Source organism: Haplochromis burtoni, unplaced genomic scaffold (genome assembly GCF_018398535.1).
Source record: "Haplochromis burtoni strain Fernald_Lab_line unplaced genomic scaffold, NCSU_Asbu1 Contig_28, whole genome shotgun sequence".
Lineage (NCBI taxonomy): Eukaryota > Metazoa > Chordata > Actinopteri > Cichliformes > Cichlidae > Haplochromis > Haplochromis burtoni.
Window position 1 is genome coordinate 2,784,351 of NW_024582389.1, and position 15,096 is coordinate 2,799,446.

The 15,096-nt window shown below is 42.4% G+C and overlaps 1 protein-coding gene across 1 annotated transcript in view; it reads left to right on the forward strand.

Moving 5' to 3' along the window:
- The window catches only part of mfsd2b (major facilitator superfamily domain containing 2B), a 17,887-nt gene extending 2,967 nt beyond the window's left edge, over window positions 1-14,920 (forward strand). Inside the window, exons 3-15 of the mRNA XM_005917731.3 lie at window positions 1,544-1,669; window positions 1,767-1,891; window positions 5,798-5,921; window positions 8,213-8,291; window positions 8,419-8,600; window positions 9,879-9,969; window positions 11,224-11,345; window positions 11,846-11,929; window positions 12,745-12,828; window positions 12,984-13,093; window positions 13,907-14,050; window positions 14,283-14,459; window positions 14,576-14,920. Of these exons, the coding sequence (XP_005917793.1) occupies window positions 1,544-1,669; window positions 1,767-1,891; window positions 5,798-5,921; window positions 8,213-8,291; window positions 8,419-8,600; window positions 9,879-9,969; window positions 11,224-11,345; window positions 11,846-11,929; window positions 12,745-12,828; window positions 12,984-13,093; window positions 13,907-14,050; window positions 14,283-14,459; window positions 14,576-14,624 (1,497 nt within the window). The 3' untranslated portion in view covers window positions 14,625-14,920. The remainder of the gene's footprint in view (window positions 1-1,543; window positions 1,670-1,766; window positions 1,892-5,797; window positions 5,922-8,212; window positions 8,292-8,418; window positions 8,601-9,878; window positions 9,970-11,223; window positions 11,346-11,845; window positions 11,930-12,744; window positions 12,829-12,983; window positions 13,094-13,906; window positions 14,051-14,282; window positions 14,460-14,575) is intronic.
- The last annotated feature ends 176 nt before the right edge of the window (window positions 14,921-15,096 follow it).

The following is a 15,096-nucleotide window of genomic DNA, read 5'->3' on the forward strand; positions in this document are numbered from 1 at the left end:
TCTTTGATAGCAAAGCTCAGTTTTTCCCTCCCTCGCTTCTTTAATTATTCTCAGTCCTAAATCATTTTCCCTCAGTTTCATTAACTTTAGAGATTAGTCTGTCCTTGCCCCTTTGCTCACTGTGTGAACTCTCCAAGTACTCTGTTTTTAACTGTGTTTTTCTTTGTGTTTTTTCCCCTCCTCAGACAGTGTTTCTGTATATGTACAGTTTGTTTGTGTGTGTCTATGCTGACTTGTGTGCATGTGGTTTTTTACGTTTGGGCATCCAGCAAACAGTAGCAGGGATATCCTGTTTATCCTCTTTGACGATAAGAAGTCAGTAATGAAAGATGGAGTGTAAGATTTTGGGGGGGGAAAGAAAAAGTGTTTTGAGACAGAGAGAGAGTATTTTCTGCACATCATCAGTTAAACAGCATTCTCCAGACACCAAAGACTTTGATTTTTTTTCCCTCTCCAATTAGGGGTAATTGCAGTGAGAGCAGAAGAAGAGAGAGTTTTGAAGCCGGAACCGCCGCGCAGCCTTTACTTACCTCTGACCCGCTTGTCTTGAGATTGAATAATTACACACCTCCCTCCTGGTAATTGTCGTTCTCCAACCCCTTCCATATTTTGATGGGGGGAAGAGAAAATGTGAGGCAGATAATAACAGTGTGTCAGTAGGGGTTGAGGCCACTTTGGTGATTTATGTCTTTCATGCAGCTCTGAGGGGAGTAGCTGTGGACCAGCCTGGCCACTAGATGTGTGTCGACTCTGCTGTTTGTGCGTCTGACACTAAAGGTTGTGCAGTCCAGAAGGAGGAAAGGGGAAAAAAGGTCGATATGTGTTCACAGCCAGTTGTAAATATTGGGCTCCCTAGACTGCGGTGTCTCGTCGTATTCGCGTCTGAAGATGAAAGCTCGCCCTTGCTAAACACAAATGCGCAGAGTCACATGCCTGATGGTTTTAGCAGAGCACGGGGAAGGAAATGGAGACTCGGTGGGTTTCTTCGGCTCCTCTGTGGCCTCTGTGTCTGCACACAGAGACCGCAGTGCTAACAGCTGGCAGGGGGTCTTCTTCTGATCCTTTTTTGAAATTGTATTTCCACACAGTCACATTCCCACACGGTCATGAATGAGCAAAGAGAGGCAAAGATAAAGGGAGATGTGATCACCGTATTATGCAGTTTGGGCTGGGGTTATTTGAAGGAGTGCAGTTCACAGTCAAACACATGTCATATGTGACGTTTCTTTACACTGAATCACTGCATCATTGCAACAGGAAGATATAGAGGAAATGTTATTTTTGGAGCACCACGAATTGGAAAGGACACCTCTTTGTGTTGTAAGCCTGTTCTGATGACTTAAAAAATGTGAGAGGGACACACCTTCATTTGTGTTGGTGTGTCTGGGAAGAGTTTCTGACTGAAGGAACTTACAGTACATCTTTCAACATTTTTAAATATGCTTATGACTATTCTAGTCTTGTATGTGCAATAAATATATACTTACTGCTGTGATCTAAATATACTGGTGTGCTTTGTCCCTTCTCACATCTGTTTGCCCAGACCGACCTGAGCCAGAAGTTGTCGCTATGCAGCAAATTGTGTTTTGCCATCGGCGGAGCGCCCAAGGAAGTGGCTGCCAGCGCCACAGGATTCTTCCTGCAAATCTACCTGCTCGACGTTGCTCAGGTAAGCGCACTGGAAGCGACTTTCACAGATGAAAAAAATGAGCTGGTATGGAAATGTGTGCCTGTGAGTTCCAGCGTGTCCCTGTTGCGCTCCTCAGATTAACGCCTTCCAGGCCTCCATGGTGCTGTTCATCGGTAAAGTCTGGGGTGCTGTGACCGATCCTGTGGTCGGTTTCTTCATCACAAAAAGCAAATGGACCAGGATTGGAAGACTCATGCCCTGGTGAGACCCTCTCCTCTCTCTCCATAAACTAATACAGGAAAGCTGAAATGATAATTTGTTCCCAGTTTGATGGAATTTTACAAACTGGCTGTGTATTCTAATAAACGCCAGTTGATACCACTGGCAGAGACATTCACTGGGGATTCTTCCAATAAAACACACAAATACTAAGTGAATTCATAAATGTGTGTTCCCCAACTGGAATAAAAGCATACACTGCATAAAGTGGAAGTTATAAGACTGCATCATAATATCTATAATGATTGTCTTTACTCCAGATTCCTGTAAAGATTCAATCTAAACTGTTTATGGAACTATTTACCGAAACTATAAAGCTAGGGTATGTAATTCTTGGTTTCAGCGTCTTATGTAAAGGACTGTAATTTGTTGACAGACCCTGGGACTCACTTAGGTTTGCTCCCACTCTCTCAGACATAATATGGCCCCCACATGATGCTAATGTTTATGCAAAAACAACAACAAAAACAAGCCGTGTGCTCCAGTTTTGCAAAATTATTCTCCAACTCGAGTCTTTCACCTGAGGATTGTGCTAGATAAACAGCCGTTATGCTTGAATTTGTTGTTTTAGACGCTCCCTCTGATTAGCTATACAGTCTGTACACTTCAAGGGGGCTGCTCTTTTTGACTTTTGAACGCCACACAAGGAGAAAAAACAGGGACGTTCATCTGCATTTGTTCATAAATCATCTGCTGGTGCTCTCTTAAATACATTTACGTAATGTGCCACGTCCCATTTCTTTTTGCTTTATCTGCAAGCTCAACCTCAGCATCTCAGGGGGCTTTGAGTGCAATTTGAATTTTGCGACTCTGTAAGTGTGGATTATACGACGCTATCATCTCAGTTTCGAAAATCATCCCATAAGCAGCTAAACCGAGTATATGTCTTTTGAACACACTGGCATGACACTTGATGTAATTACACAAGCAGGCAATCTAATGCCTCCTCCATTATAAACCATAGATTAAACACTGGCTGACAGTGCTGGAGGGGGACCAAGTCAAGTGTGGCCAGCCAGCCACATTCAGTAGCAGACAGATGCTGATGTTAAATCAGCTTCGATTACCCCTGGGAAGCTGTCGGTGTGCGCATATGTGAGTGTGCCCACTGTGAACCTGTAGTGTTTATGGGCATTTTTAATGTGTGTTTTTGGTCATAATTGTGATGAGATGCGTGCAAAGCCTTCTTTGGGAAGTCCCCTCTGTCCATTCGGCAGGAAGTGCTTTTCTCTTCCCTCTGGCTGACACATCCACAACCAGACATTAAGTGATTTGTATCTGCGCCTTCAGTTCTTAAGGATGGAGTCTTTTAGCCTAAAACGCATCCCTTGGGTACTGCCGTGTTTGTTATTTGTGAAGGCAGCAAACCACCATCACTGTGGCAAGCCTGAGAAAGCAGATTTATCAGATTGTCTCCATCAGAGACAGACAGAGTGAGAGTTAAGTGACAGAATTTGTTTAGTTAAGTAAACGTAACCAAAAACAGACAATAAAAGTATATTCAATTATTAGTAAGTGTCCTACAGTTATAGCTTTAAATACCTGAGAGCTGAAAAGTATCATCCGCAAAACTCAAAATGCTACATATTAAGTACTACAAACCCTTATTTTAATCTTAACAAGTGCTGAACTTCTGTTGACTGCGGTGGCGTTTGTTTCATTAGCCGTGACAGCTATCAGGCTGACCGCTGTACAGACCGGTCAGCAAAGTCCTCGCAGGGACACATTTAGAAAACCTTGCTGTCTAAGCTGCCAAGATATTTCACATCCGTTGTGGGGTTCAGCGCTAGTAGCCTCGACACCAGATCGCAGTTCGGCTAACTAAACTACCCTCACTTGGGTTTGGGAGCACAAACATAGATGGGAGGTTTCATGAAAACAAAGAGATAAATACATGAAACAAAAGCAGGTGTAGCTGGTGAACAGTTTTATGGTTCCTTGTATTACAGAGAACTCGTCACAGTCGTCACATGTAAAGAAAGCTAATGCTACAGTCACACGAGAGGAAGCAGTGGTTAGATACTGCAGTATGAACAAAATTATTGCTTGTAATCTCATTGCCTTTGAAATGGGTGCTTTGAAGGAGAGGTGCAGTTCTGTGCCGTCTTCAAAGCGTCTTTGACGCATCACAACGGCGATCAAACAACAATGAGACAGAGTTAGTGTGTGTGCTATCAGCTTGTGATTGAATGGGGTCAAGTTGCAATCACTTTGGGATTAGATCCTATATGGTTTGCAGTGTGCTAGCAATCAATCTGAGCTTATAAATTAAACAGCGATTATTTGCAAACCCACACTGAGCTGTCTGAGAGTGATTTCAGACAATCTGACCCAAACTGCAACTGTCTGGAGACAAGTTGCCTCCCTAAAGGCGACCACTGTGATCACCCCTGCGCCTCGACAGCCTGCTAATCTGAGCGATTACTGCAAGCAAAATCCTTCACCGCAATCAGTGATTTTTACTAGTCACAACAAATGTAGTGGTTTTAAAAGTAAAATACTTAATATGTGAGGGCAGTGGAAATATAACACGGCATAAACAGGAAATGCACATGGAAAGTACAATAACAGTACTTGAGTAAATGTACTTATATATCCACTGGGATATATGAACATGACTAAGCCTAAAATCAGCAAAGAAAGTGTAATCTCACCTACACAACCTCTTCCAAATCCCCTTTGCCCAGTCGCACATCTTTTAATTAACATGCCGCAAGTGTCCCAGACAAGTCACTGAGGAGAGAATTATAAGCGCCAGCTACTTATCAATCTTCTCTGGTTTAATTAAGGCTGTGCAAATTATTAGGACAGGTGTGACAGGTGTGTAGTCATGCGTGCATGACGTGTGAGAGAGTATGCTAGTGTTTGTGTGTGCTTGTGTGTGTGTGTGCGTGCCTTTGTTGCCTCTCCCCGGACATAGTCATCTTGCAGGAACATTCTAACTGTCCCATTCACCGGCCCCGGGGCCCTTTCATCGCTCCCATGACCAAGCGGTCAATACTGCAGCACCAGCGATGTCAGTCGCCTTTGTTACAGCAAACAATCAGGAAGAGAGTGAGGTAGCCAAGCTGGATGATGCCAGAAATGACTGCAATCAGCCTCTCTCTACCTCTTTCTCCCACTTTCTCTTTCCTGGCGAAGAGCACGTCAGAGGTCAGAGCCCCCGTGGGTTTTGTGACAGTCACCTAAATTCAATCGTTCCGTTTTTTCCCCCCACCTGCAGATGTGGCTGTGCTACAGCTATTCCGGTCTGCACCGCGGGATAAACTCTATTTACTGTTTAGAGGAGCAGGGTTGGTGATACATACTGATGTCTGCAGCCAAGTCATGCTGTCCATCATCCATCATCTGTCAGCATTTCTCTTCATTTTGAAACACACAGCTGTTTGCTTTAACCATAATGATACATATCCGTTGTTTACTTATGTATTATACATGGCCCACAACGTTTTAGAAGAAAATCCCAAAAAAACTAGCACAACACGACAGAATTGCTTCATGCTGCGTTTGCACGAGTGTGGACTACATATTTGCGTGCTTGTGTATGTGGATCTTTCATGAGGATTTGAAATACTGCGGTATTCCCCTCCCAAGGCAGATTCCTGCCATGCTTACAACATTATCATTTAGCATTCATCTTAAACTGACTGTAATCTGACAGAAATATGGCCTCAAATTACCAGCGCTATGAAAATGACAGAGCACAGCTGCTGTAACACTTACTGTGACAGGTTGAAGCGGTGACGATGGAGGATTTGAATTCAGATCCAAGTTTGCCACCTTTTTAGTAGGTGGTGTTTTTTTAATGAAACCTTTTCAGAAACAATCTGATATTTTTGCTTCTGTATGTTTAGTTTTATCTGACACACTGTCATTTGTTTTCTACAGGATGGTGGGTTGCACTCCTTTCCTGGTGATCTCGTACTTCTACCTGTGGTACGTTCCTCCTTTCAGTGGCAGCCGGTTCATCTGGTACCTCGGCTTCTACTGCCTCTACCAAACCCTCATCACCGTGAGTATGCACGCTCTGTCAGAACTGTGTGCGTTTAAGAAATTCAGATTTATGTGTGTGCGATGCTTCAGATAACTCGGAGGGACTGCGCATGCAGTACAAGAGAGATGTCAAGTTGAAACGGGAGATAAAAGCTCTGACTGATGCAGCTCACAGTCTGCAGATGACAGATTATGTAACGTATAGACAAAACGCAGAAAACATTGGGAATAACAAGGTTTCAAAGTGGAAATGATTACAGTCATCTCATGCAGGCTCTGACAGCCCCTCGTAGGATTTCTGCTTTGATTTGTGAGATGAGCAGCAGATTAAAACCCAGAGCGCTTAAACACCTTACCTCAAATGGGGAAGTGTAGCTATTTAAGTTCCCTTTTGTTGTGATGGTCCAAACCATTCCTCCTCCTCCTCTTTCTGTTCTGATTCTGGGGCACCCCATATAGTATGTGCTGCAGAGCATGTAGCCCACTGCAGCCACACTGTGGTGAGCTGTAACGGCATGTCATTCTAACTACTTGATAAGTATACGGTCAGTCCTGCCAGGAACCTCTTGCCGGATAAATGCTGGTTGCCACTTTTAGCCGCCCTTCATTGTCTCTGCCTGTGTGTTTGTGTGAAGTTTTCTGGGAAAGCACAGCTGTTATCATTCACAGTCTGTAAACAGAGGTTAGAATTCAACATTTCCTTTGTTTATGCAATCAACTAATAATAGCTTTCCATCTAATTAATCAGTTTTCATTCACCTCTGTGTAGGAAAGTTTGATTCCCAAATGTGTTCGCATCCAGTAAAAGCCCCATAAATGACATGCTGTACAGGAGCGATGGCTGAAAAAAAGTCCTTACAGAGTCACATTTATTTTCGTTGTGGCTATGCATACTCATTTGGCCACAGTGCTGACTGAGCCCTTGTGTAAATTACAAAGTGAAGCAGGACTTGGTTTGCTCGCCTTTTCTCTGGGAGAGGTGGTGAGAAAGGAGAAAACAGATCTGAGGTTGGCCAGCATGGAAACTGCAGAAATTGCCGTTGATATTTATATACCGTGTATATTTTTCTTCAGCATTCTCTCTGGAATATATAGATAAAAGGCATTAAGGGTGTTTCCAGTTATGAGCCAGATTTTGTTTTTAACAGTTTGACTGGACTTTAGCACAGTAGGGCTATGAGTTACATTATTCTTTTGTATACATGTACTGTCAAAAAATGATGGACATAGCCACTGAGACATCACCCATTGTTTTAAAGCTTTGAATTTAGCATTTCGGCTGCAACAATCTTGTTTTTCTTTTGTTTTTTTTGGAGCCAGAAGACTGTGGCATGCTAAACGATCAGCTAACAAGCCTGGTTAGCCAAATACAAAAATACTAGCTTTTCACTCATCAGAATTGGGTTGTTTTCTTGGTCACACCATGTTATTTGTTAGATAATTGCACCAAATAAAATAATTAGACATAATTTAATATAGAATAATTTAAGAAAATTGCTCCAAAAGAGACCAAGAGGATCTCAGCTAACAACCTCAGTTAGCTGAGGTGAAAGCTAGCATACAGTTAGCAGCTACACTGACTCACTTAAATCTCACCTAAATGATGAGTAATAAGAAGTAAAATATATTAGAGGGGTAGGAAATAAGCTTTACACATTAATAATTTCTTGTACCAGACCACAATATTTATTTCTGCTGTAATGTTGGTCATTTTAACATAGGCGGCTTAAGGGACTTTTTGAGCCATCTTAAGTGACTATTTGAGGAAGCTTTATGGCACTTAAGTGGTTTACTTCTTCAGCCCCTTGTAAATTGTTCTTTGTTTAAATGCTAATATCAGCATGGTAATGTGCAAACATTTTTAAGGATGAAGGCAATCTTTTTAGATTTAGGTATTTGGAAAAGTTAAGAGAGAGATATTTAGATTTATCTTGTAGGGACTATTAACATGCTTGCTTAATTTTATGGCTATCTATCTATTAGATTTTGACACATACTATGAAAAAATGTCCACCTCATGTTGGTGCCTGAGGGTAGGGAACTACTGTTGTTATGAGTCGTCTTCTGGGGACCACGATCGGAGCGCAAAATTCGATTGTAACTGATTCAGTAGCAGCAGAGACACATTTTGTTCTGGACCAAAGTATTACAACCTTCAATCTTCTAGAAATAAGCCACTAGCAATGCTAAAAATAAAATAAAATACCTTCATTATCTTTTCCTTTCCTCAGGAGACTTGTGCAACTGTTTGCCTATCTGTTATGCAGGACTTGCATTTATTTCTGTCCACGTCTTTCTGCTCCTCTTTAGTGTTTCCATGTGCCTTATTCTGCTCTCACAATGTTCCTGAGCACGGACCAGAAGGAGAGAGACTCAGCCACTGCCTACCGTAAGTTTTAATATGCACAAAGTTCTTAATGCCTGCAGTGCTGAATTAATCTTTGCTCTAGCTTTTCATTTGCATAGCGTTTGAAGTGCTGCAACCAAGAGTTGGATCTTTGCTCATTTGATGGCAGGAATGACAATGGAGGTCCTGGGGACACTTGTGGGTGCTGCCATCCAGGGACAGATTGTGGCCAGCGCTCACACTCTGAAACACTGCCCTACCAGCAACATGTCGGCTGGTTACCTTGGCAACAGCAGCGGGGCAGAGATCGTGAAGAGCATGGTGCACTCCAAGGAGTACCTGTCATATGCTGTAAGTATCACCGTGCCAAGCCAGGAAGCCAGGTGTGCTAAAAGTAGGGCAAAGAGTTGGTTTGAAAATAACTTCTAGTTTACCTCGGGGCTGTGGTGTGTGTGTGTGCTCAAGGCAGTTATAGAGAATATTAGAGGCTAAAAAAAGCAGTGATGAATGAGAAGGAGGATTGTTCACAATTGGCTCCATATTTACTGTCTACAGGTTCTTTTACTTTTACCTTTTTACTCCTATGTTTACCTCGTGGGAGTGAAAGGAAACACCACTGTTTGATATCTGATCCTCGCACCCTGAGCCAGCTTCCCCCTCACCACCACAAAGGGGGTGCTTCCCCTGGCATCACACTCCACATCTTGCCCCATTGCACTGAGGGGTCGCCACAGTCTGCCAGTCATTGGGCTTGTTTATGCCTCACCCAGAACATTTGAAGCCATCTTAGATACAATGTGCTCAATATATTAATGTCTTATTTGCAGCTTAGGTTAAAGTTGGAAAAAAAAGGGGGAAAGGGACACATTCATCTCCGCATTTCAGTTTGCAGAACTGTGAATAAACTGAGCATCCATCATGAGACTTTTTTTTTTGTGAAGATGAAACAAGCCAGAGTCCAATCTGTCCAGTGTTGGATTTGGGGTTGCACCGCAGCTATTTGGGCTTCAAATGGTTCTTTTTCAATGGATTTTGGGTGAACCCTATCAGGGCAGCCCAAACCCTCTGCAGCCACCCACTAAATTCCTCCGTGGTTGCTGGTGAGGGTGGCACACCGTCTGGGCAAACTCCGTCTGCCCTCAGAAACAGGGAGTGTTTGATGTGCATAAATAATAATGAACTGCTGGGCTGAGCCGCATGGAAAAATAGCAAACAAACAGAGGTTGTTTAAGGCAGAGCAGTTCCTGTTGGTTTACAGCTTTAAATGTCTGTATTTTGGGATACGGATCTACTTGAGGTTTCTTCCTGTTCCTGCTAGTATTTGGAAAGCAAGATGTGCACGGATAGTTTGGCTCCCCATAGACATCACGTCAATAAATCATGCACTGCTGAGTGATAGAATGACAAAGAATTGAAGAAAATAAAAGCCATGTAGGCTAAAAACTGGCACATTCTGTGTCGTTTGTTTCCAAAAATTGATCTATAGCATGTTAAAAAGAAAGAGTTAAATTTTTTAGGGCACTATGAATTAAAGATTGCAGAAAGTCTCAAAATAGACTGTGTTGTGTCGCCTCCATGAAACGAGATAGCTAGATGGAGACATGACTGTACGTTTCTTTCTCTCTGCAGAAGCAGGTGTACACAATAGCTGCCGGCGTTATTGGAGGAGTATTCGTCATCTGCACTGTGGTGATGTTCCTGGGTGTCAAAGAGAGAGACGGTGAGGACTTAATTTTTGTGTGATTGTGTGTTAATGAGTATTGAAATTGACCAAAAAAAAGGTTAATCAGTTGTAATAGTTGAGATTCACTTCATGGCAAAGGTTTTAAGCAAAGATTACGCAAACACCTTCAACGACTTTGTCAAAAATGGACAAAATCGCTCACAGATTGGAAGGTCTCAAAGGACACCAGGTTAACTTGTCATCAACTCTCCATCAGGAGAACGGTGATCAACAGTGGGTGCTTGGCAGGAAAAAGCCACTGCCCTACAAAAACAACCCTCTTGCCTTTGTGAAGCTTGCCAACGGTCACGTGGACAGGCTGCTTGAACAATGTTTTGCGGACAGGAATGACCAAGGTAGAACACTTTGGTTTTAAATGAGAAGCTTTATGTTAAGAGAAAAGAAAACACTTCATTCCAACCATAAGAGTCGACCCCACCTCTGAAAAATAGGGTTTTAGTAATGTTCTGCACCGGAACGGCATCATAGAAAACGTCTGGACATCTGAAACAAATCCAAGTGATTCATAAAGCAAAATAATGGCCTCAAGCAAACATTTCTGCCAAGGAAGGTTATTGCTTTGAAACAGTTTGAGTAGAGTTTGGACCTTGAGCCGACAGAAATGTTGTGGAAAGACTTGAAGTGAGCAGTTTAAGTGAAGAAAATCACAAACACCTGAAAGTTTAACCGGTTCTACACAGAGGAATGGACATGGATTGGAATACATCTAAATCAATGTGCAGGACTGGTCAACGGTCAGCAGAAGAATTTAGTAACTATTTTTACTCTTGTAATATTTATATAACAAATCAGTTAAACTTGTCCGAAAACTGTTATTCAGTGAGGCCCCCGAGGAACTGTTTCAGGATTAAACCAGTTTCGCTGAGACCAAATTAGTCTTCTACCCAACATATTTCATAACTGGACTTTTGTTGCATGATACCAGTATAATAAAATTAAAAAGACGAACATATACAGGCAAAATTTAATCTAAACCTATATAGAAATTGATAACACAATACTTAGAGTTACTGGAATATGTAAGAACATATATACTGGGCTACGTCTCATAGATGTGATCACATTAGCTCTCATTCTCTGCTCTTTATTATAAATGACACCTCTAACTGAGACAAGCACAGTCCACTGCAATGCAGGGGCAGTTCCAGTAGTTCCAGTGAGCAAATCTATCAGCTTTCCCTTGCTGGGTGTTATTTGATATACTGCTTATTCTAATTCCTCGTGTTTCAGATCCATACGCCCCGAAGACCGAGAAGCAGGTCTCTTTCCAGCAGGCCTTCGTCCTGGTGATGAGGCACGGGCCATACCTCTCTCTGACCGCTGCATTCCTCTTCATCACTGTTGCCATTCAGGTAAATTTATTGGCAGAGCACTTCTCAGTCATGACACTCGGCCTTACAGTAAATGGAGACCTTACAGCGTGGGAGAACTGCTGGCGCTCGATGATGATTTGATCAGAGTAGAAGAGCACTTACTGAAAGCTCATCGTTTTTAAGCGTGTTGTGAGTCGCAGGGCTATTGGGAGTGATACCAGCAGTGTGTTCTTGCTTTTTGTTTATCACATGTGCGCGGATGCTCACTTTTCAACCTCACTTTAACGCTGTTTAAATGATTGCAAACTTGTCAAATTTTGCATCAGATCTGGTTCTCTGTGTTTCATATATCCTCTCATCTCAGAGGAGTTATCAGCTGTCTTCTGCGAAAGCCCCAGAGCGGGAATAAATCCCGGCAAAAACACTGTCAGCAGCTTCTCCAGTCACTTTATTTGGCACTCAGCATAGCAAGAGTGCACAGCTACAGTGCTGAATAGACAAGACTGAACATCTGAATGTGTCATCTCTGGTTTTTGCAGCTGATCCAGAGCAACTTTGTCCTCTTCTGCACTTATGCAGCCGACCTGAGGGATCATTTCCAGAATATTGTACTGACCATCCTGGTGAGTACAGCTTTTAGCACTGAAGATCTGCAACATTAACGTAACCAAATGTAACACCTTGTGCATTTTAACTACAATGTAATGTGGGGAGCTCGACTTCATTTCACATCATGTGCCACATAATCAATGTGAAGAACTTTTAACTTCAAATTTAATCCCTGAGACATCTTATTATAGAAAAAAAGCAATGATTCTTTGTTCTTGTACATGATGAAGAAATGCTGCTGTTGTAAATGAAAGAAATCTGTCAGCACAAGAGGCATAATTTGTAAAGAAAAATAAACATGTAAATTTACAATTTAATTCAATTTAATTCAGTTTTATTTACGTAGCTCCAAATCACAACAGCAGCTGCCTCAAGGAGGTTTTAATTGTAGGTAAAGAACCGACAGTGATACAGAGAAAACAACAGTCAAACAGTACCCATATGGGCAAGCACTTGGCGACAGTGGGAAGAAAAAACTCCCTTTTAACAGGAAGAAATCTCAGCAGAACCCTAATTGAATTTTATATCTATTACCTACTTTGGTGTAGTATGAACCACAGGAGGAAAAGCTGTAAAATGTGTGAAAACACTGTTGAAAATCCAAAATCTGTGTAAATCTGTGTCATTTACATTTCCAAAGCCGTCCAATGGGCCGGATTGAAGTGTTCGCGTTACTTGGTGTAAAGGATTATTATTTTTTCCAGTATTAGCACTACTTGTCATGTTATTTTAAATGTTGACCATCTTTCCTAATACTATTGTTTCTTTTGTAAGTTCTAAATTAACTTACAGACTAAGTCACTTTACGCTTTTGCACACATCTGCTCAGGTATCCGCAGTAATAAGCATTCCACTGTGGCAGTGGTTTCTGCAGAGATTTGGGAAGAAGACGGCAGCTTTTTGTGGCATCACCGTGAGTAAATTGGTTTTATTTTTGTAACATTCAGCTTTGACCATCAGACTTTTTGTTTGTGCCTTCTTGTGGATGAACTTTTAAAGTGTTTGTCTTGACCAAAGAAACAGTTTTAAGAAAGTTTGTTTTTTATGGATGTGTGTTTGTCTCTCCAGTGGATCCTGCCCTTCACACTGATGTTGGTGTTCATCCCTAACGTCATAGTGGCTTACGTTGTGGCCGTCTCCTCTGGACTCACTGTGGCTGCATCGCTCCTCCTGCCATGGTGAGACTCAACAGTTCAGATGAAACACGCTCGTCAACATAAATTAGGTGTAAATATTTGTGCTAAAATTTTAAAAGCCCTGTAGTGAACGGTCCCGTGAGCGTCCCTGCCATCTGCTAAGTAATATAAGTTTGGTTGCCCCGCCCCTTGTTATAAAGGATTAAATAAAACTGAAATCCCCTAAGCCGCTGATATTGTTTACCTAAATTCAACCCTGCTATATGTACGCTCTGCTGTTCATTTTAATCCCCTTTTGATTTGATGCAAAATGTCATTAGTCAAGCCATTCTGTCAGAGGGCCCTGAGCGCTCACCAAGGTCATGCCACGGTCATGAAATGATGTCATTTTTAAGAATTACAGGACCCGTCTACTATAAATCTTCCATACCATCACAGAGCCCCGGCAACGCCAGAGGTATCACTACATCTGTTTTCCAGTCGTTGCTAAGGCCCTCGCCTCTCCTCACTCATCTCTTTTCCCCTCCCTTTAAAAACCTCAATTACAGCCTCCTGAGGGGGGCCTGTTTATTTTGGAAGGGGCTGATTGTTTATCCTGTCCCGCCCGCTGCTCATCATCTAATCGTGTTATTAGCTCTGTAATTTTGGCCCACTGGTATATCAGAGCTCTGACCTCACATCGCTGCGCGCTGGCATCCTGACTGCACGTGTGAGATAACCTAAGTAATAGCACGAGGGAGGTCTCGGCGCGTATCAGCTTAAAGTTTTACCATGGCTCACTGTGATGTTGAACTTTTATGACAAACGACACATGCTCATTCAGCTCTGCACGCCTGTTTTTGTGCTTCAATCCAGGTCGATGCTGCCAGATGTGGTGGATGACTTCAGGTTGGCCAACCCCTACTGTAAAGGCCACGAAGCCATCTTTTACTCCTTCTATGTCTTCTTCACCAAATTTGCCTCTGGGATCTCCCTGGGAGTGTCCACCCTCTGCCTGGAGTAAGTCTGCATTACTGTTACACATGCATGATTAACTCAAGCGCTGCGCGATATTGTACGTCTGCACTTAGCATGTCATGATACCTCACCGAAATGCATTAACCCCTGGTGCGATGCATAATTCATCACACGAAAGGTGTCGAGTTTTGCTCATCTGCAGGGCTGCACAGTGCGGCCTGATGCTCATTTCCTCTCGCGCATTTTAACAGAGCCTCTCCGTCATTGCTTGTAGGTTTGCAGGATACGACACAGGCGCTTGCAAGCAGCCTCCCCCTGTGGTGTACACCCTGAAGCTGCTGATCGGCGCCGCCCCAGTGGCCTTCATCGTCACGGGCTTAATGATCCTGCTCCTCTATCCCATCACTGAAGATGTACGGCTTAGGAATAAAGTCTGCCTGGAGGAGCTAAGGTGAGAAAGAAACTTGTAACCTTTGACCTCTATACTGACATTTGAAGTGTATAGGAGAAAATTGACTGGACTCAAACGCTGTATTTGAAACCAGTGTCTCTGTGTCTCTCACATAGGAAACAAAGCATCGGCTCCAGAACAGTGGAAGATCCGAGTAACGTGTGACCTAAACGTCGAATGGAGTGAAGACGCGAAACCACGGATTCCAGTAATGCGTCTGGGAAGTTGCTCATTAGTGTACATTACACTGCTAAATAGATTTAATGTAAACATTTTTGTTTCATTTTCACATGTACTGTACAGTCATACTGGATATATATAAATATATGAGATTACTTAATTTATATAAATGAATGTATAGAGTTATTTGCTGTGTTTAGCTCTACAACACTGTTATTTATTTATAATATATGATTCCAAAAGGTTTGATGATATGAGATGAATAAATGTTGTAGAGAGTGCTTTTTGTAATGGTTGTTTTGGGGGATCTTTACCGAGGAGGTGGTGCGGTGGAAAATAACAGACGAAGAAGCACTACATATACAAATTTAATTTTCAGAAAGCTCCCCAAGCATTCCTTTCTTTGGACATTCAAAACAAACCACAGCGGTCCTAACAGCAGGGTATGACCATGAGA